We start from the raw sequence: 21,359 nt of genomic DNA on the forward strand, positions 1-21,359 counted from the left end.
ACTGAATTTCTCCATCTCCTCTCGGCGAGGCTCGGCGCTGCTGCTCTGCCCGGTAACAGCCTGGTCGGCGCAGGGATTTCTGCCATTGGGCGCAGGCCCCTGGGCCGGGCTCCCCTGGCCAATGCCGGGCGCTGCCCCCAGCCCTGCCCCCCCCCGGGTGTGACATGTGCCCCCCCCCAGCCCCCTAGTGCTGCCGGCCCCGCGCCCAGCCCAGTGCCCGGGGAGAGGAGATGGGCGCAGGACGGGGCGTCCCCATGGCCCAGCTGGCCCTGCTCACCCTGCTGGCCCTGCCGGGCGCCGGGGCAGTGACAGGTACGGGCGAGGCAGGGCGAGGGCTGGGGCACCTGGGCCTGGGGGGAGGGGGGCGGCTTCACCCCCAGAGCGCCCGGTTCGCCCCCTCCAGGGAGGGGACAATGGGGGGGCTGATGGGGCAAGAAGTGGTATGGGGGTAGTTGGATTTGGGTGGGGGCTGCAGGGAGGGGCAGAGGGGAGGCTGGCGCAGGGGAAGTAGAGGGATCGTGGGGAAGTCGCTGAGGTTTGGGTACGACACAGCCCTGCCCTAGGGGTGCAGCCCCCCTCCCCCACAGGGACTCGGGGGCTGATCCCCCCAGGAGGGCGCCAGGCACAGGAGGATTGGGGAACGTTCCCCAAAGAGCCGCGCCAGGGCCAGACCCTGCTGAGCAGTGAGTGCGTCTGTGCAGAGCAGGGAGCCCCTTGCTCATTTGTAGTGAACAAATGAGCAGCGGGGAGCACAGTAGGGGATGCTGCCAGGGCCGTCCTTAGGATTTATGGGGCCCTATGCAGTGTTATTAAACTGGTGCCCCTATGCCCAACATGAGGCACAGCCACCACCCCAGCCCATGGACCCCCACCCTATTGCTGACACACACCGAGCTTCGTATGCAGCAGATGCTGCAGCAGCCTGGGCTTGCAACCTGGAGCGGGGAGGGACAAGGCAGCAAAGGATACCAAGCCTCACGGTGGCAGAGAGTCACAGTTCCCGCAGAGACCCCCGTACCCTCTCCCTCACGCAGAATGTGCAGCGCCGGCGTATTCGGCTCTGTGAATACGGCCCCTGCCTAAGGAGACTGCAGCGTGTGCTGGGTGTGCGGGAGCCAACCCGCTCTTACCTGCTGTCCCGGTGGTGCTCCAAACTTTTGGGTGCCCTACGCAGCCCCGTATGCTGTCTATGCCTAAGGACGGCCCTAGGCGTTGTCCCCGCCCCCCAGGCAGTGCTGACCCCAATGCACCAGCGTGATGCCAGGGGTCCCTGTGCTCCCTGCAGCTGCTTTCCCCTCAGACTGGGGAGTCCTAGGGCCAATGTCAAGTCCTGGGAGCTGGGGGCCTGTTGTCTTAGGGGAAGTCCTCAGAAGACCCTGTCCCCTGGGTGGCTGGTGCTGGTGCTAACACCCGTCTCCCTATAGTGGACCACGTGTCGTCCTTCCTGGAGCTCTACCAGCGCACGGACCCGCCTCAGCAGGAGTTCGGAGAGTTCATGCAGGACTTCGACCAGGACGAGATCTTGCACGTGGATCTGGAGAAGCAGGAGACCGTCTGGCGCCTGCCTGACTTCGGCAAGTTCGCCAGCTTAGATGGGCAGTTCGCCCTGGGCCACATGGCCGTGCTGAAGAATAACATGGAGATCATGATCAAGAGATCCAACCACACACGGGCCCAGAACGGTACAGTATGGGGGGGGGGGGGTCACATTCCCTTCCAGGCACCCCACTTGGGGCCCTCTCCCACCTTGCTCACCAGCCTCCCCATGCAGCCCCAGTACCAGACACCCAGAGACTGCGTCTCCCCGTGTCACGGAGTCCCCGGGCGATGCTCTGGAACTGCTCCCTACAAAGCCGGCCAGGACTCTGGGGAGCCTCCTCTCCCTCGGAGCAGACTGTCTTCAGGGCAAGAAGCTCACCCGGCTTCACCTCCTGGGTCTCTCCTGGGAGCATTCAGCATATGCCCCTCCCTGCGCTTCCCACAGCGAGTCCGCCCAGGCGGGGTCCTGGGGAAGCCAAAGGGTTCTGCACCCCCCACTTCGCAGTCAGACGTGACTCTCAGCCAGCCAGTAAAACAGAGGTTTATTAGATGACAGGAACACGGTTTAAAACAGAGCTTGTAGGTCCAGAGAACAGAACCCCTCAACCGGGTCCATCTTGGGGGGCAGGGAGGCCAGAGCCCCATCTGGGCCTGTCTGGGCCTCCCTCCATTTCCCCAGCCAGCTTCAAACTGAAACTCTCTTTCCTGTGCCAGGAGGTCACCTGATCTCTTTGTTCTCCCACACCTTCAGCTGGCACCTTGCCGGGGAGGGGCCCAGGCCATCAGTTGCCAGGAGACAGGGTGTCGGCCATTCTCTGTGCAGACACCATCACACCTGCCCTCTAGGGCTCTGCAACAAACACACCCCCTTATCCCATCATCTAGATACTTACGAAATGCAAAGGGGAAACTGAGGCACCCACACAGTGTTCAGAGAAAACATTAGAAACATCCCCACTTCGTCACACCCCAACCGGCCCCTGGAGGGCTCCGGGGAGCCAGTCAGACGGGCCAGCGCTCTGCAGGGCAGGGGGCCCGGGCAGTTCACGCCCTCCAGGCTGGGGGCCCAGGGCAGCTCCTTTGCCGAGGGCTGTTCGTGGCCCTGCCCAGCGCCAGGCCCTGCCCCTGAGGGATTCTCTCCCCTGCCCCTTGTGCCCCGTGAGCCGTCAGGGCAGGGAGCTGGGACGGCCCCGGTGACCCACCACAGTCCTGGGGAGAGACCCTGAGCTGGAGCGTGAGCACCAGGGACTGGCTGGCTCAGGGGGGCAGGGAATGTACTCAAAAGCTAATGTACTCAATGATTTTTTTGCCTCTGTCTTCACAAACAAGGTCAGCTCCCAGACTGCTGCACTGGGCAGCACAATATGGGGAGAAGGTGACCAGCCCTATGTGGAGAAAGAAGTGGTTCGGGACTATTTAGAAAAACTGGATGTGCACAAGTCCATGGGGCCGGATGCGCTGCATCCGAGGGTGCTAAAGGAGTTGGCGGATGAGATTGCAGAGCCATTAGCCATTATTTTTGAAAACTCATGGCGATCGGGGGAGGTCCCGGATGACTGGAAAAAGGCTAATGTAGTGCCCATCTTTAAAAAAGGGAAGAAGGAGGATCCGGGGAACTACAGGCCAGTCAGCCTCACCTCAGTCCCTGGAAAAATCATGGAACAGGTCCTCAAGGAATCAATTATGAAACACTTAGAGGAGAGGAAAGTGATCAGGAACAGTCAGCATGGATTCACCAAAGGGAAGTCGTGCCTGACTAACCTAATTGCCTTCTATGATGAGATAACTGGCTCTGTGGATGAGGGGAAAGCAGTGGATGTGTTATTCCTTGACTTTAGCAAAGCTTTTGATACAGTCTCCCACAGTATTCTTGCCGCCAAGTTAAAGAAATATGGGCTGGATGAATGGACTGTAAGGTGGATAGAAAGCTGGCTAGATCGTCGGGCTCAACGGGTAGTGATCAATGGCTCCATGTCTAGTTGGCAGCCGGTTTCAAGCGGAGTGCCCCAAGGGTCGGTCCTGGGGCCGGTTTTGTTTAATATCTTTATTAATGATCTGGAGGATGGTGTGGACTGCACTCTCAGCAAGTTTGCAGATGACACTAAACTAGGAGGCGTGGTAGATACACTAGAGGGTAGGGATCGGATACAGAGGGACCTAGACAAATTAGAGGATTGGGACAAAAAAAACCTGATGAGGTTCAACAAGGATAAGTGCAGAGTCCTGCACTTAGGACGGAAGAATCCCATGCACTGCTACAGACTAGGGACCGAATGGCTAGGTAGCAGTTCTGCAGAAAAGGACCTAGGGGTCACAGTGGACGAGAAGCTGGATATGAGTCAACAGTGTGCTCTTGTTGCCAAGAAGGCTAACGGCATTTTGGGCTGTATAAGTAGGGGCATTGCCAGCAGATCGAGGAACGTGATCGTTCCCCTTTATTCGACATTGGTGAGGCCTCATCTGGAATACTGTGTCCAATTTTGGGCCCCACACTACAAGAAGGATGTGGAAAAATTGGAAAGAGTCCAGCGGAGGGCAACAAAAATGATTAGGGGTCTGGAGCACATGACTTATGAGGAGAGGCTGAGGGAACTGGGATTGTTTAGTCTCCAGAAGAGAAGAATGAGGGGGGATTTGATAGCAGCCTTCAACTACCTGAAGGGAGGTTCCAAAGAGGATGGAGCTCGGCTGTTCTCAGTGGTGGCAGATGACAGAACAAGGAGCAATGGTCTCAAGTTGCAGTGGGGGAGGTCCAGGTTGGATATTAGGAAACACTATTTCACTAGGAGGGTGGTGAAGCACTGGAATGCGTTACCTAGGGAGGTGGTGGAGTCTCCTTCCTTGGAGGTTTTTAAGGCCCGGCTTGACAAAGCCCTGGCTGGGATGATTTAGTTGGGAATTGGTCCTGCTTTGAGCAGGGGGTTGGACTAGATGACCTCTTGAGGTCCCTTCCAACCCTGATATTCTATGATTCTATGATTCTATGAATGGGACACGGGGCCTTTCCCCTCTAGGGGGCACCGGCTGCCATCCGGCCCCAGGGCAGGGACTGGCTGGCTCAGGGGGGCGGGGAATGGGGCACAGGGCCTGTCCCCTCTAGGGGACGCCGGCTCCCATCCGGCCCCAGGGCGGGACTGGCTGGCTCAGGGGGCAGGGAATGGGGTGTGGTGCTTTTCCCCTCTAGGGGGCGCTGGCTCTGATCCGGCCCCAGGGCAGGGACTGGCTGGCTCAGGGTGGCAGGGAATGGGACCCACTAACCCCTGTCTCCCCAGTGCCCCCTGAGGTGACCGTGTTCCCCGAAGACCCCGTGGAGCTGGGGGAGCCCAACATCCTGATCTGCTTCGTGGACAAGTTCTTCCCGCCTGTGCTCAGCGTGACGTGGCTGAAGAATGGGCAGGAGGTGACCGAGGGCGTCTCCGAGACCGACTTCTACCCCCGCCCGGACAACTCCTTCCGCAAGTTCTCCTACCTGCCCTTCGTCCCCAGCCAGGGTGACTTCTACGACTGCCGGGTGGAGCACGGGGGGCTGGCCGAGACCTTCACGAAGCACTGGGGTGAGGCCGGGGCGCTCGGGGACCCCGCTGGGCACAGGGCTGGGAGCCAGGACGCCTGGGTTCTATCCTGGGTCTGGGAGGGGAGTGGGGGCTGGTGGGTTATAGCAGGGGGGTTGGGAGTCAGGACTCCTGGGTTCTATCCCAGCTCTGGGAAGGAAGGCTGGGAACAGCCCCCCTCACTCCATGCCCTGTGTGACGAAGTGGGACTGTTCTTAATGTTTCCTGTGAATACTGTGTGGGTGCCTCAGTTTCCCCTTAGCATTTCTTAGCTCTCTAGGAGGTGGGATAAAGGCCAGTGTGCATAAATCACTGACACTCTATCTCCTAGCAACAAATGGCCACGGCCCTTCCCCTCTGCAGGGAAATAGCTAAAGGTGAACAAAGAGATCAGGTGACCTCCTGGCCCGGGGAAGAGACAAAGCCCAGAGAAGGAGGGGCTGGAGGGGGTTTCAGTTTGGAGCTGGCTGGGGTCGGGGAGTGACGGCAGACAGGGTTGTCTGGCTCGCTGGGCCCCAGAATGGACCCGGCGGAGGGGTCCTGTTCTCTGTACCTACAAGCTCTGTTTTAGACCGTGTTCCTGTCATCTAATAAACCTCTGTTTCCCCGGCTGGCTGAGAGTCACGTCTGACTGCGAAGTGGGGGGTGCAGGACCCTCTGGCTGCCCCAGGACCCTGCCTGGGCGGACTCGCTGTGGGAAGCGCACGCAGGGGCATATGCTGAATGCTCCCAGGAGAGACCCAGGAGGTGAAGCCGTGTGAGCTTCTTGCCCTGAAGACAGTCTGCTCCGAGGGAGAGGAGGCTCCCCAAAGTCCTGACTGGCTTTGTGGGGAGCAGTTCCAGAGCATCACCCGGGGACTCTGTGACACCCTGTCCCTCACCCCCTCTCCAGAAGCCCAGATGCCCACCCCCGTCCCCGAGACCACAGAGACCCTGGTGTGCGCCCTGGGCCTGGCCGTGGGCATCATCGGCATCATCGCGGGCACCATCCTCATCATCAAGGGCATGAAGATGAACGCCGCCCGCAACCCGCGGGGCCCCTTGTGAGTAGCCGCTGCACCCGCAGCCCCTGGGCCCACCCAGCACCCCCTGGGGAGACCCCCCCACTGTGCTCCCCCCCCCAGCCAGCCACAGCTCCTCCCCCACCCAGCACCCCCTGGGAAGACCCCCCTACCCGCTGTGCCCCCAAAGCCAGCCACAGCCCCTGGGCCCACCCAGCCCCCCTGTGTCAATGGGAGAGTCCCTGAGGGTGCTGGGGAGTGGCCCTGATCCCTGCCAGCTTTGCGTTGGGGCCCAGGGCTCCTGGTAACTGACTCTCTTTGCCTTTCAGATAAATGTGGGGAGGAGCTAGGGCCCCCGAATCCCCCAGGTGCCTTCGTGGGATGCACTCGCGCCACCCTCCCCCCCACTGCCCCCAGGGGCCCTGCTCCCCCCAACTGCTGTACCCAGGCGGGAGTCCCCCGGCTCCGTAACCGTGACACCCAACCCGCTGGAGACTCACTGGGGAGCCGGCTCCTCGGACTTCCCTCAATCACCCCAGCCCTGCGCCCCTGATCTCGCTCTGCAACTTTGCTAACAGCAATAAAGTAGGTTTGGGACGTTTCTGAGGTTTTGATCCTGCTTTAAAATCTGGTCAATCTGCGCCGTGCCCGCGGCAGCCTGTGTTATCCCAGCCCAGCCGCAGTCTGTCCAGGGGCACCGGGTTATACCCGGAGTTCAGGGAGTTTGAGTAGAAGGGTTACGGAAGGAGCCAGGACTCCTGCATTCTATCCCCGGCTCTGGGAGGCGAGTGGGGGCTGGAGGGTTAGAACAGGGGGGGCTGGGAGCCAGGACTCCTGGGTTCTATCCCCAGCTCTGGGAGGGGAGTGGGGGCTGGTGGGTTAGAGCAGGGGGGGCTGGTAGCCAGGACTCCTGGGTTCTCTCCCAGCTCTGGGACGGGAGTGGGGACCAGGGGGTTGAGAGTCAGGATTCCTGGGTTCTGTTCCCATTGCTCACATAGACTTACTGCAAGCTGTGAGGCTTTCTGTGCCTCAGTTTCCCCTTGTGTGAAATGTAGCCGTTCTCCTTCTGGGGAGGTGGTGGGGGGCTCTGGGGCTGAGGGATGATCCATGGAGCACTTTGAGATCGTCCCATGGCCGGGAGCCCAGGAGCAGGGCAGGGCAGGGCTGCCCCCCCGCTCCCCGACCATGGCACCGAGACCCAGCCCAGCTTCCTCGCACCCCTTCCCTGGCACATACTGGGAGACCCCTCCCCCGCCCCCCCGGCTCCCACCAGCAGCGATTGGATGCTCCAACCAGCCAATAACGCCACCAACTGACCAAGCTCTCCCATTGGCCGCTGGAGCCTTGGTCCAGCCTCCTGTGCATTCCCATTGGCTGCTGCCATCCAGCTGTCCCTGGGGGGAATGTTCCCAGTTCCCTTTAGGCAGCTCCAGCCACAGGCCCTGGGCTCCTGCCAACTGGGGAGGCCCCGGGGGGCTGCGCGCGGCAGGGGGAGGGCTGTTTTCAGTGGGGTCTGGCACGGCCTGGCACTGGGGGGCTGGGTGCGCGGCTGGGGGGGGCTGTTTCCAATGGAGTCTGGCGGGGCCTGGCCCTGGGGGGCTGGGCACACGGCTGGGGGGCTGTTTCCAGTGGGGTCTGGCAGGGCCCTGGGGCCAGGGCTAGTCAGTAGCTGGGTGAGCCGAGAGACGATGTAACCCACCACGAGGCGCGTCTGCAGGGACACCGAGGCTGGGGTGTAATGCAGGGACGGGTCAGTTACACACAGCGAGCTGGGGCACGCGGGGAGCTGGGCCCATTCACACGTGTTTTCACACAGCCAGGGGCCAGGCTGGACGGCGAGGAACCGAGGATGTGGGTCCAACAGGATGGGGGTGTCACAGAGTGTGGGGGGACTCAGGGCCCTGCACCCCCGGCTTCCTGCAATTCACCATGACTCTCAGCCAGCCAGTAAAGCAAAAGGTTTATTTAGACGAAAGGAATACAGTCCAAGACAGGTCTTGCAGGCACAGACAACAGGATCCCCCTCAGTTAGGTCCATCTTGGGGTTCCAGGGCGTCCCAGCCCCCTTTGGAGGTCAGAGCCCCGTCTGCCTCCCAGCCATTCCCCCAGCCAGCTCTGAAAACTCTCCCTGCCCCCAGCATCTCCTCCCACAGCCTTTGTTCAGTTTCCCGGGCAAAGGTGTCACCTGGCCTCTAACCCCTTCCTGGGTTCTCATGTAACATGCTCAGGTATCTTCCCTCACGGCCAGTCTCCCATCCCCCAACGCAGACCATCCTAGCCACACACCCCTGCCACCTTCCCAGGCCAACACTCCCCCCTCAGCATTCAAAGCCCACAGTAAGAACAGTCCCAGTTCGTCACATCTCTCCCCCCTTCGAGACCGAACTGAGCGGGGTCACTTCAGCCAGTGACCTGGGGAAGTTCGAACCTACCCCCGTTCCCGTGGATGCCCCAGCATCCCTCCCATTCCTTGGTGAGAATTACACCAGGCCCTTCCAGTTTCATGCCCCCTCTTTAGGTCGGGGGTGCTCGATAGCACTTGTAGCCCTCCTTGGCCCCCCACTTCAGGTGTACCCTCGCCATGGGCACCTTGAATGGGGTCCCGTCCACCCCCGTCAGGGTTAGATGGGTGTTGGGCATCACCTGATCTGGAGTTACCACCTCGGGCCGGGCCAGCATCACCTCAGCACCCGTGTCCCAGTATCCATTGACCTTCCTTCCATCCACCCCCAGGGGAACAAGGCACTCGCTCCGCAGGGACCGCCCCGCGTCCACCCTGTCAACAGAGAACCTTGAGTCCGGAGCATCCAGCCCTCCAGAGGAGCTGGCCTGGGGCTCTACTCCCTCCTTAGCAGATGGTATGCTGCCAGCCCCCCTTGCCTGGGCCGTCTTCCCCTCATCTGGCTGGGTCTCTACCAAGTTGACCGTCTGTGGGTTCGGTCTGCTCAGTCTGTCCCTGAGCTTGGGGCACTGGGTCCGTATGTGGCCTCTCTGGCCACAGTGATAGCATCCCATGGCCTGTGGGTCCCCTCGAGCGGGTCGGATGGACCTGACGTTGGATGTTTCCCTTTGGTGGGGGTTCTCCGTATTTCCCTGCTGGGAGGTCCCACGGTGACTCTCTCTCTGCGTTGTGGCGGGCCTGTTCCTTTGGGACTCCTCCCGGTTATCCCCTGCCCGACTGTTCACAAACTCGTCGGCCAACTGGCCTCTGTGCTGCGGGTTCTCTGGCTTTTGGTCCATCAACCATCGCCTCAGGTCGGATGGGCACTGCTCATACACGTGCTCCAGTACGAATAGGTCAAGCAGGTCTTCTATAGTTTGGGCCCCAGCTGTCCACTTGCGGGCATACCCCTGCGCCCGGTTGGCTAGTTGTAGGTATGTGACCTCACGGGTTTTACGCTGACTCTGGAACCTTTTCCGGTACATCTCAGGGGTCAGCCCAAACTCGTGGAGCAGGGCCTTTTTGAACAGTTCGTAGTCCCCTGTCTCCGCCCCTTTCAGTCGGCTGTACACCTCCCTGGCCGTGGAGTCCAGTGAGGGGATGAGAAACTGGAGCCTCTCTGCAGGGTCAACCTGGAGCAGCTTGCAGGTATCCTCAAAGGCCGTCAGGAAGGTATCCATGTCCTCCCCCTCCTTACGCTGGGCCAGGAAGCACTTACCAAAGCTCTTTGCAGTCTTGGGTCCCCCCTCGCTCACCGCAGCCGGGGCCCCACTGCTCCTAAGCCTGGCCAGTTCCAGCTCATGCTGACGTTGGTCCCGCTCATGCTGACGTTGTTTCTCCTTCTCTTCCCGCTCCTGCTTCAGTTCTTGCTGCCTTAACTCGAACTCTTTCAGTCTCAGCTCCCTGTCACATTCCAGTCGCATCCGCTCCCGGGACGGGGAGCTCCGCCGGGACGATCCCCTGCTGGCCGCCGGGGTCAGGGTGCCCTCGGTATTCACTGGGCTTCCCCCAACCCCTCCCCTAGCTATAGGTAGGCAGGGTCTCGGGATGTCCTCGGCAGCAGTCTGACCCCTCCCAGCCATGTCAGGCCCCGGGGCCCACGCTGCATCCGTCGGGCGGCTTCTCTCAGGGACAGGGCTCGGTTCATCCAAGCGATCCCTCTCCTCCAGCTGGGCAATGAGCTGTTCTTTGGTGGACCTCCCAATGCGCAGCCCCCTCTGCCTGCACAGCTCCACCAGGTCGCTCTGAAGGCGTTTAGCATACATCCTCCTGCTGGCCACTCACCGGCCTGTGCTCTCCGCTTTCCACCGTTCCAGGGGGACCCCTAGTGTGCCAGCCCTTCTTCAGGTCACCACCTCTCTGCCAGGGTCGAGCTGCAGACTCCTCCGCCCCGGGACCGCTCGCTGCAATCCCCCAGGGGACCCTGTTACTGCAAAAGTCCTTCTCACTGGTCACACACTCCCAGGGGTTAATCGCCCCCTGAAACCCTCTCTCTCTGATTCTTCAGCCCACCTGGTCCCCGTCGATCCCCCTTCGTTTTACTGCTCCCCAGTCACTTACTGCAGGAAGCGCCGTCCACGGGGTGCAGTAGATCCCACCGCTGCCACCAGTTGTCACGGAGTGTGGGGGGACACAAGGCCCTGCACCCCCGGCTTCCTGCGATTCACCATGACTCTCAGCCAGCCAGTAAAGCAGAAGGTTTATTTAGACGACAGGAACACAGTCCAAGACAGGTCTTGCAGGCACAGACAACAGGATCCCCCCCAGTTAGGTCCATCTTGGGGTCCCAGGGCCCCACAGCCCCCTTGGGAGGTCAGAGCCCCGTCTGCCTCCCAGCCACATCACCAGCCAGCTCCTGAAAACTCTCTCTCCCCCAGCATCTCCTCCCACAGCCTTTGTTCAGTTTCCCGGGCAAAGGTGTCACCTGGCCTCTAACCCCTTCCTGGGTTCTCAGGTTACATGCTCAGGTATCTTCCCTCAAGGCCAGTCTCCCATCCCCCCATGCAGACCGTCCTAGCCAACCTCCCCTGCCTTCCCAGCCAACACTCCCCACTCAGCATTCAAAGACCACGGTAAGAACAGTCCCAGTTCGTCACGGGGGCACAGCCAGGGAGGGGGCAGGGCCGGAACGGGGACAGGGCTGGATTTGGGGCAGAGGAGCTCTTTTTGTGAGTGCTCAAAACAGCAGCTGTACCAAACTGTTGCCCCAAGTGCTGAACAGAACCAGTCCCACCTTTCTCCCTGCCTGAGCCACGGGAGACCCAGAGACCCCTGGACAGGAGCCACCAGCCCCACACGTGTCTGTCCCCCCACGGCTGCCAGCTGGGGACCCCCCAGCCCAGAGCCAGCCCAACCCCAGCCCCATGGGAAAGGAGAGGGCGCCCTCTGCAGGGCAAGGCGGGAACAGCAGCCACAGGGGACGCGCCGGGGCAGGCTGGGGAGAAGGGGGGGGGGTCGGGCCCCCCTGCAGGGCCAGTGACAGACGTCAGCGGGCAAAGGGCCCCGTGACCAGCCAGGCCTGGTCTGCGCCAAACACTTGGGTGGAGGGATCTGCAGCACTCCGGGGTGTGAGAAACTCACTCTGAGCGACCAGCTCCGCCGGCCTGAGCCCCTGTGCGGGCAGCGCTGGGATTTCAAGGGCAAAGTCCCTGTGACCAGCTAGGCTGAGTCTGCACCAACCCCCCCAAAAACTGGTTACCAACCAACGTTCTTCGAGGGGTGCTACTCACGTCCCCTCCATTCTAGGTGCGCGCCCACCTGCGCTGTGGGCAGAGATTTCTGCCTTAGCCATATGCCTAGGGCCGGCTCCGGTGCCCTCTGGAGCCCCACGCTCAAGTGCTGGTATATCAGGCTCTGCCGGCCCTGCACCCGCTCAGTTCCTTCTCGCCGGCCGCTCCGACAGAGGGGCAGGTGAGCGGGTACAGGAAGGGACGTGAGCGACACCCCTCGAAGAACAACACTTACGAGAGGTAGGTAACCAGTTTTTCTTCAAGCGATTGTTCATGTCAATTCCATTCTACGGGACTCACAACCAGACTCCACGGAGGTGGGCTCGGAGTTCAGTGTCTTACCGATTGGAGCATTGCTCTGCTGAAACCGGCGTCATCTCGAGCTCGCTGGGTCAGCGCGTAGTGCAAAGCGATCGTGAGGACGGATGACCAGGTAGCGGCCCGACAGGTTTCTTGGATAGGCCCCTGCGCCCTAGCTGAGCGAGCCGTCATGGTCGCCAGCGGGGGGATCTTTGCCAGCGCATAACCGTAGGGGATCGAGGCCATGATCCAGGACGAGACTCTCTGGGTAGACACTGGGCAACCCTTCATCCTGTCTGCAGCAGCGACAAACAACTGCATTGACTCACAGAACAGCTTTGTTCTATCAATGTACAAGGCCAGCCCCCGTCTGACGTCCAGGGATGCTGCCTGCGTTCCTCTTCCATCGCATGAGGCTTTGGACAGAGGACCGGTAAGTACATGTGCTGACCAGCATGGAACGGGGAGACGACCGTGGGCAGAAAGGCCGGGTGCAGACGCAGCTGGACCGTGTCAATATAGAAGCCCGGAGAAAATGGCTCTGACATGAGCACCCGGCTGTCGGACACCCTGCGGGCCGAGGTTATAGCGACCAAGGAGACCTTCCAGGAGAGAAGCAGGAGGGAGCAGGAAGCCAAACGTTCGACACGGGGACCCATGAGCCTCGAGAGCACTAGATTCAGGTCCAATGGGGGGGACCAGCTCCTGGACGTGCGGGTAAAGGCGCTCCAGACCTTTCAGGAACCGCGTCGTGCTGGGACGGGCGAAGATCGACCTGCCGTGAAACGGAGGGTGGAACACCGAAATGGCCGCCAGGTGGACCGTGACCGAAGACAGCGACCGGCCCTGGAGTTTAAGGTGCAGCAAATAGCACAGGACGTCCTGCAACGGGGCATCTTCAGCCTGAACGTGTCAGTCCGAGGCCCAGCACGTGAATCGCTTCCACTTCCCCACATACGCAGCCCTGGTGGAGGGTTTCCTGCTGCCTGGCAGGGCCTGCTGGCACCAGCAGAGAGACGCCCGTTCGTCCTGGCTCAGCTATGCAGCAGCCGGGCTGTCAGGCAGCGCCGCCAGGTTCGGTGCAGCCGGTTCCCGGGGCTCTGGGACAGCCGGTCCGGCCGAAGAGGCGGCTGCAGGGGGCTGGCCGCTGACAGACCAGTGCTGGCGAGGCCACGCCAGGGCTATGGGGTGACAGTCGCTTTGTCCTGCTTCACCTTCAGCAGGACCCCATGGAGCAGCAGCACCGGCGGGAAGGCGAACGTCAGCGTCCCTGAGCACAGGATCAGGAAGGCGTCCGACAGGGAGCCCCTGTCCCTGCCCTGCAGAGACCAGAACCTGGGGCCCTTCCTGTGCTGCCGGGACGCGGACAGGTCCAGCCGGGGAGCCCCCACCTGCGGGAGACGAGGCCGACACCTCCGTGTGGAGCGACCACTCGTGGGGAGATGAGAGTGCCCTGCTGAGGGGATCCGACAGGACGTTCCTGGGGCCAGGCAGGTGGGCGGCTACCAGGTGAATGGCTGAGCACCTCCGACACCGGGCCGAACCCTGGCCCCGCCCTGCCTGTTGATGTAACACACCACGGCTGTGCTGTCCGTCGGGACCAGCACCCCCCGGCCCTTCAGCTGGGGCGAGAACACCGGGCAGGCTGGGGAACCGCTCTGAGCTCCCGGACGTTGATATGAAGGGCCAGGTCGTGTTACAACCACCAGCCCTGGGTGGTGAGCTCGCCCAAGTGGGTTCCCCAGCCCAGATCTGACGCGTCTGTGACCAGGGTGAGCAACGGGGATGGGGTCACGAAGGGAGCTCCCTGCAGCGCCGACTTGGGATCCAGCCACCAGCCCAGGGCCGAAAGGACGTGGCTCGGCCCCGTGACCACTCGGCCCAGGCCGTGCCTGCTGGGGATACAGACCACGGCCAGCCACGCTCGCAGGGACCACAGGTGAAGTCGAGCACGGCTGACCACGTCCGTGCAGGCAATCGCAAGCGGGTGTGGGCCATGGTGAGCAGGTGGCTCCTCACGTAGGGGATCAGGTCGGACACGGGCTGGAAGCTCTTCTGGGAGGCAGGCTCTGGCCCGCGTGGAGTGGAGAACCGCGCCAACGAACTCTGTGCACTAGGCCGGCGTTAACCTGGACTTTTCTGTGTTTATTAACAGGCCCAGGTCACGGCAGGTGGAACGGACATCGAGGCTCGTCTGCACCTGCCCCGGAGACCTGCCCTCGAGGATACAGGAAGATCTGGACCCCTCGACGTCTCAGGTGAGCTGCCGCCGGCGCCAAGCACTTCGTGATCACCCTGGGGCGAGGACAGGCCGAAGGGCAGCGCCGTGAACTGGAAGTGGCGCCCGGCCACTATGAAACACAGGAAACACCCGTGCCCCGGGAAGATGGAAATATGAAAGGAAGCGTCCGTCCGGCGTCCCAGTCCCTGGATCCAGGGAGGGGATAACGGAGGCCGGGGAGACCATGCGGAACTTCAACCTCTTGAGAGACCTGAGGCGATGCAGGTCCAGGGTGGGTCGGAGGCCCCGCTTGGCCCTCAGGATTAGGAAGTAGCAGGAGTAGAATCCTCTGTGTCCCGTGTCCCGAGGAGCCTCCCCCACGGCCCCCAGGGCAGGAGCTTGTCAACCTCCTGCCCGAGGAGTCGCTCATGAGGAGGGTCCCTGAAGAGGAACAGGGAAGGGGGGGGGGAGGGAGGGGTGACCAGGAATTGCAGGGTATAGCCCCGAGCCACTCTGTCCAGGCCCCAGCGGTCCGAGGTGACCCGCGACCAGGCCGAGTGGAAGGGGTGGAGATGGTCGAGGAAGAGACGGGGAGGATCTGGGGCGTTGCTCTCGAGCGCACCCTCACAACGGTCGCTCCTGGCCCCCGGGGTGTTTGGCCGGCCCAGGCCTGGCTGGTGAGCAGGAGGAAGGACGTTGGTGAGTAAAACTAGTGTCCCCCCTTCTCGCAGAGCCCTGACGGGGCTGACGGGGCCTTGGCGGCGGGGGCGGCCGGAAGGGCTGACAAGCAGACAGCAGCATGTGCCCTATGAGCGAAGGGGGGCCCTAGTGTCCTTCAACCCGGGCAGCCTGGTGTCCGTCTGCTCGGAGAAGAGGCCAACCCTGTCGGAAGGAAGGTGCTGAATGGAGGTCAGGTCTGCATCTCCTGGGAGAGACCCGCTGTTTGGAGCCAGGAGCTGCATTGCAGAACCACCATGTGATGAAGTGGGGGGGTTTCTTGTTTTCTGTGGGGTTTCAATGGTTTGCATGCAGAGGGGGTGGGACTCAGTTTCCCTGGGTGTTACTGGTTTAACGAGGTGAGGGGAGAGGGAGTGTGTTTTGCAGAGGACCGGAGAGAGGACTTGGGGACCAAGCCGATGGCCTGGAGGATGGATACCCCAGCGACCAGTGACCTGACGACCCGGAGGCCCAGCTGAGGAGACGCAGCCGGTTCTGGCCAGTGGGAGGACAATGGGCTGCAGAGTGAGGACCCAGTGACCTAAACAGCCGGTTCCAGCCAGAGGACAGAAGCGAGGAGAGGAGGCCCCAGTTTACGACCCTGTTTACCTGGAGCGAAGACAATGGACAGAGGCGGGGCTTGGGGCCAGGGATCTCAGATGCCCAGCTGGGAGCAGGGGGGCTCGGGGCTGGAGAGGGGGAGCAGGCAGAGCCCACCTGGATGCAGAGAGACTGGGATGTGCTGGGCTGAGGGAGGTCAGGCCTGAGGGTCAGAGAGTTTCCTGTGCTGTGTTCAACTCTCAATAAACCTCCTGTTTTACGCTGGCTGAGAGTCACTCCGGTCTAGAGAACAGGGGGCATCAAGCTCTTCGGGGGGTGGAGGCCCGGGGGGTCCAGAGCGAGTGGACTCCCTGAGGGGGCCCACGGCAGAGACAGATGTGCTAGGGCTCAGAGAGGTGCGGCTCCAGGAGGTGGAGGGGCCTGACCCTGGGAGAGAGTGGACCCCCGAGAAGGGCTGTCTCACTAGGAGGGGCACCCCCCACGGACTGCACGGGGCCAAGAGTGGGCACGATCTGTGAGTCCGTGACACACCCCCACCAACGCGACCACTGGAGCCGCCGAGTCCCTGCGTCCCAGGCCATTTGCAGGGAGCACCTGGCGCCGCGGTGCCCTCCTGCACCAGCGTGCCGACCCCGGGCCAGACCCCGCGGGAGGGATTCCGGGAACTTTCTAAGGCTGTCGCAGAGATTAAAGTTATATCTGCCCAACACGACCTGGCAATTCACCACCTGAAATTGTAAGCTGGCGGTTGAATAAATTTTTCTCCCAAAGAGATTGAGCCTTTTGGCCTCTTTGTTCTTGGAGTTGAGGAGGGGTGACCCTGCTTGTCCTTCTCGTTGGCCACAGACAACCAGCGAGCCCGGGGGTGGGTGGGTATAAAGCTATTCAAACCCTTTGGCCAGAACAAAGCACTTCTTTCCGGCTCTTTTGGGAGTGGGAGGAATGGAAGAGGGGGTTTGCCATAGGGCCGTAGTGATCTCAAGAACCCCTTCATGCAGAGATTGGGCGACCCAGGTGGGCGCAGAGGCCGAGAGGTCACTGACGAGGGTTTGCTGCTGCTTCGAACATCCCCTGCACCTCCAGCCCCACATTCTCAGCCACACGCCGAAGTGGGGCCTGACATTGCCTGAAGCCGTCCGGCGAGCTAGCCCTCCAAGGTCCCGCGACCGCCTCGTCCGGGGACGCCGAGGAAGATTGGATCACTAGAGGGGGTACCGGGGGTTTGACCACCGCCGGAGAGGGAGGCTTGGGGTGGGCACAGGCTCTTCCACCCCGACTGCGAATGGGCCCTCGACCCTAGCCTGGTGTTGCCGACCAGCGTCCAATGCATCGACAGAAGAGCTGCGAAGGGGCATCGTCACGACCGGTTCACACCACGTGCGCCAATAAACCCACTGCGATGCCACAGACGACAGTGTGGGCTCTGGTGCCCGATCTCGCCGGTGGGCCGTGGGCGATGGGCTGAACTGGCCTCCATGCAGAGGAATCCCCTCCCACCAACCAGGGAGGGGGCCGTCCGCGCCGGGGTTTGTTCAGTGGTTGTGGCTCCTGGCGACCGATGACCAGACGTGGGAGACCAAGTGTCAGTCCCAGGGAGACGGGTGCCGAGGGGGGGGAGGACACTCCCACTGCCGCAGGCGGCGATCAGGGCTGACGTTGAAGGATGACCGGTGCCGGGAATCGTAGGGGGAATGTCGCCCCCGTAGAGGTGAGTTACGCCGAGGGGATCTTGACGCTCGTCTGGGTGACCGATAGGGAGCCTTGGACCTGTCCCGGGATCCTCGGCGTAATGGAGAGGATCGTTGGCTCTTCTCCGGTGACCGGCGTGTTACCCTGCACCTTGGGGGGGGGGGGGTCTTAGAGGCTGCCTGCCCTCTTGGGGAACCTCAGCCGAGTCCTGCGGCACCAGAGGTGTCATCGGAGCAGGTGGAGACTCTGCTCTCTCTGCGCCTGGGAGCCAGGGAGGACGACGGTGCCGGCAGGGGTGTGGGTCCCGTAGTCCTCCCAGGAGTCGGTGACGGTCCTTTGCGGGAGCTGGGGGCCCCAACCGGGGAGGCACGATCCTGTGGCTCTGCAGTAGCCTGGCAGCCAGGGCCCCTGGCCAATGACCCCTGGGGTCTCTCTGCTCGGTGCCGGGGAGCTGCGCTGTCTGGTTCTCTTTTTTGGCATCAGCCATGGCGAACGGTGCCGGGAGGAGCCGTGTGCTGCGTACGGAGGCCGAGGCGCTGGGTGTGACCTGCCTGGGCGGCTCGGAAGGGGCGGGAGGGCGGGCTGGATCAGGGGAGCCCGGAGGCAAAAGTCTCGCTCCTTTTGGGTGCGGGGCTGAGAGCTTTTGCAGAACTGGCACCGCTGCTTTGCGTGTGATTCCCTCGAGCACGGAGACAGCTGCTGTGGGGTCACTGACAGGCACAGGCCTGTTACAGTCTGAGCGGGGCTCGAACCCGGGCACCTGGGGTCCAGTCCCCGCTGGGACGCTGACCACTAACGCTAAACAGCTGCTTCACACGGCTACCTGCAAACCACGGCCAGAGCCCTGAGGCACAACGTTCAAAGCGGGGAAACCGCTGGCTCCTGCCAAGCGAGAGGCGGCTCCGACTGACCCCGGGCGCGAAGAAGGAGCTGAGCAGGGCCGGCGATGCCTGATGGGCTGCGGCACGAGCACTCCAGAGGGCCCATGGCCGGCCCGACGGGCACCGCTAGGGCAGAAATCTCCAACCGCCGCGCACGGGGGCACACACCTGGAATAGAACGGACACTAGCAAGCACTGAAAGAACCTGGGTTTCCTGTCCCTGGCAACCAGCCAGAAGTCAGGGCGTACTCTTGGGATACTGAGATTCCCCCTCCCCCACACAGTGTCTCCAGACAGGGCCTGTGGACAGGCTGATAAAAGGTGGAGGGCTGGCCCCTGGGAGTCAGGAGCCGTGACACCTGCACACAGTATCACAGCAGCACCAGGGGCCTCATGCTGTCAACAGCAGAGAGATGTTTCCATAACGCTTGGGAGACTCCTAGCAAAATCACCACGTCACCCCTCCCTAAGCAACTACTCAACTCCAGGGCAAGCGGTCTTTGCCAGGGGACTAGCTCTGACAATTCCCTGGGGGGCCAGATGCCAGGGGGGTCTCCCTGTCAGAATGCCCTGAGCTGACATGCCAGGGTCATGTCGCTGTCAGCACAGCAGCGTCTCCTGTCTCCTTTCAGCTCATGGGCAGGAGGTCCTGTGTGGGGGATTCCCCAGGCTGTGGGGACACTCTCAGATGCCAAGGATAAAGGGATAGGAGCGTAATTCCCAGGAGGACGGGGGGGGTCACTCCCCCTTTCCCACCCAGGGGACACGAGTGGCAGAGGGGTCCATCTCTTCCAGTGCTGCACCACCCCACAGAGCAGTGTCGCCAACACAGGACCCTGCCCCACACCCTCTGCCTGGAGAGAGCTGGGAGCCAGCTGCTCCCATCCTTTGCTCAGCAATGGCCGAGGGGGTCACGGGTTCGGTCGTCGCACCAGGCGAGCCACTGCGCAGGCAGAGCCGTGGACGCTGCCGGGTAGAAACCCCCGGTCCCAGGCACATGGCGTGCGGGCGACCCACGGGTGGGGACCCACAGGGACAGCACGTGACTGCCCAGGTTTAGCATAAAGGCTCCAGTGAGTGACAAACGGATGTGTTCTGTTAGGAATGAAATGGAATCAACGTGTCCCAATCCCCAGCCCTACGGCCAGCCAGTGCCCCCGTCCCAGGGCTGGAGTGGAGACAGCGCTCACTGGGGGGGAAAGGCCCCATGTGCCAGGTGCTGCCCAGACCATGGGGCTCTGCCCGCAGGAGTCCGATGACAGGAAAGAAGGGATCGGGCCCCCCCGTTACAGCTGGGAATGGAGCCCCCCGGGGGGGGAGGATTTACCCCACTGCACACAGCCCTGGCTCCCAGCCACCCCTGCTCAGTGCTGCCCCCTTGTGGCTGTCTCCCTCTTTGCACAAATCCCAGCAGATCAAGTCAGCGCCCTGGGAACGGCTGTAGAAAATCCTGGGCTGCCGTGGTAAGAACATGTTTGCAGACACCCTGTGACTGGTCTAAGTTACTGCAACTTTCCCCCCCTCGGGTGCTGCTGCCAGGCCAGGCCAGGTCTGCACCAAATTCTCAGAGACCAGCTCTGCCAGCCAGAGCCCTCTGCCGGCAGTGCCGGGCTCCCAAGGGCAAAGGAGCCTGTACCGAGAACGTGGGGTGAGGGAGCTAAAATCCCCTCTCCTGGGCACCGCAGCTCAGCCAGCCTGAGCCCAGCGGAGTCGGCGTGGGGCCGACAGAGGAGTTCTCCAGCGACCTCGCTCCCGCCCATCAGAGGTGGATTTAGCGATGGCAGAACCTGCCCCCCAGTGCGTGTCTACGGGACAGTGCTACCCCCAGGCATGTTTCTAGCGCAGACCTAGAATCATAGAAGATCAGGGTTGGAAGAGACCTCAGGACGTATCTAGTCCAACCCTCTGCTCAAAGCTGGACCAATCCCCAACTAAATCATCCCAGCCAGGGCTTTGTCAAGCCGGGCCTTAAAAACCTCCGAGGAAGGAGATTCCACCACCTCCCTAGGGCACTGGATCGAGGGCTTCCCCACCGGCCATGTCACTAGGCACTCGCGTGCCCCACGAGCACGGCCCTGACCCAACCCTGGCTGGGACCCAGCACAGCCCCCCGGAAACCGTCCCAGCCTGATCTAACCCTGGAGGGGCTGGAGCCTCCACCCACCCCCTGGGAAGCCCTCATGTCAGAGGGTGGGGGGACCTGCCCTTTGGGGGGTGCTGGGAGGGGCAGGTCTGGGGCTCCCCACTGGTACTGCCCCAGGCTGTAAGCCTCAGGGGGGGGATGTGGCAGCACTGGCTCTGAAGCCAAAGCAGGGGCTAGGGCCCCCACCTCCATCCCTGGCCACAGAACCCCGCTGAACACCCCATGCCAGGGGCCAGGCAGCTGGGAAGAGATGCAATGTTCTGGGAGACCCCAACACTGGAAGGGGGGCTCCCAACCCCCAGCATTTCTGGCTGGCCCCATTCCCAGCTCCCCCCTCACCCCCTTCCAGCCGAGGGCTCATGGCTCAGCCGTCGCAGGGTGCTAGAGCCCCTGGGGCTCCGTCCCCCTCCAGGGGGTGCTCCGCAGACCCCGGGGCTCTCGTCCCAGCTCCGTCTACGGCGGTTGGAGGGAGACGGGGTGGGTGATTCAGGACTCCGGGGTTCCACCCCCAGCTCAGGAAGTGGGGGTGTCTAGGACTCCATCCCACGTCTGCCACAGGCTGGGTCAGCACGTTCCCAGGCCCAGCGGGCACCGAGGAACGAGACCGGGGCAGAGACCCGCAGAGAGAACAGGACTCCAATAATATTTTCTTTATTTACATGTTCCAGGCTGGAAAGGTCTGAACAGCGGAGCCCGCCCTCAGGGTCTGACGGGGCAGGCAGGGGACGGGGAGGGAAAAGGAAGGAGTAGAAAACAATTGTACAGTCAACATAAAAAACAGCCCCCCTCCCCGCCCCCCCGGTAAGGAGCATGCTGCCCGGGCCGTGCCCCCGGCAGGCTCTGTACACTGCAGTCCTGGAGCCGGGCGGGCTCCACTCGTCTCTGCAGGTCCCTGTGGCCCAACCACTGCTCAAATAAATAAACCCTCCCCGGAGAAGGGGACGAGGCCGCCGGCGGGACATGAGATGGGGGGGCCGGCAATGCAGCCCAGAGCACGTGAGGGGCTTGCGGCTTCCGTCTGTCCGGCCAGGCCCCCCCAAACCCCCAGCCCCACCCCCCAAGAGCAAATCCAAACGTGGAGACTTC

General features: G+C 62.3%; 1 protein-coding gene across 2 annotated transcripts; it reads left to right on the forward strand.

The window, feature by feature from the left end:
• Positions 1-218: 218 nt before the first annotated feature.
• On the forward strand, positions 219-6,477 carry LOC135887759 (HLA class II histocompatibility antigen, DR alpha chain-like). 2 transcript variants are annotated; one of them, XM_065415511.1, is made up of 5 exons: positions 219-312; positions 1,425-1,682; positions 4,812-5,093; positions 5,983-6,133; positions 6,421-6,477. In XM_065415511.1, exons 1-5 carry the CDS (start codon positions 231-233, stop codon positions 6,422-6,424), a joined length of 777 nt encoding a protein of 258 aa, XP_065271583.1. In that variant the 5' UTR covers positions 219-230; the 3' UTR covers positions 6,425-6,477. The 2 variants fall into 2 exon arrangements, with proteins under 2 accessions (XP_065271583.1, XP_065271582.1); XM_065415510.1 differs by lacking the exon at positions 6,421-6,477 and having other exon boundaries at positions 5,983-6,137.
• Positions 6,478-21,359: the final 14,882 nt, after the last annotated feature.

This window comes from Emys orbicularis, chromosome 13, assembly GCF_028017835.1.
Source record: "Emys orbicularis isolate rEmyOrb1 chromosome 13, rEmyOrb1.hap1, whole genome shotgun sequence".
NCBI classification, from domain to species: domain Eukaryota; kingdom Metazoa; phylum Chordata; order Testudines; family Emydidae; genus Emys; species Emys orbicularis.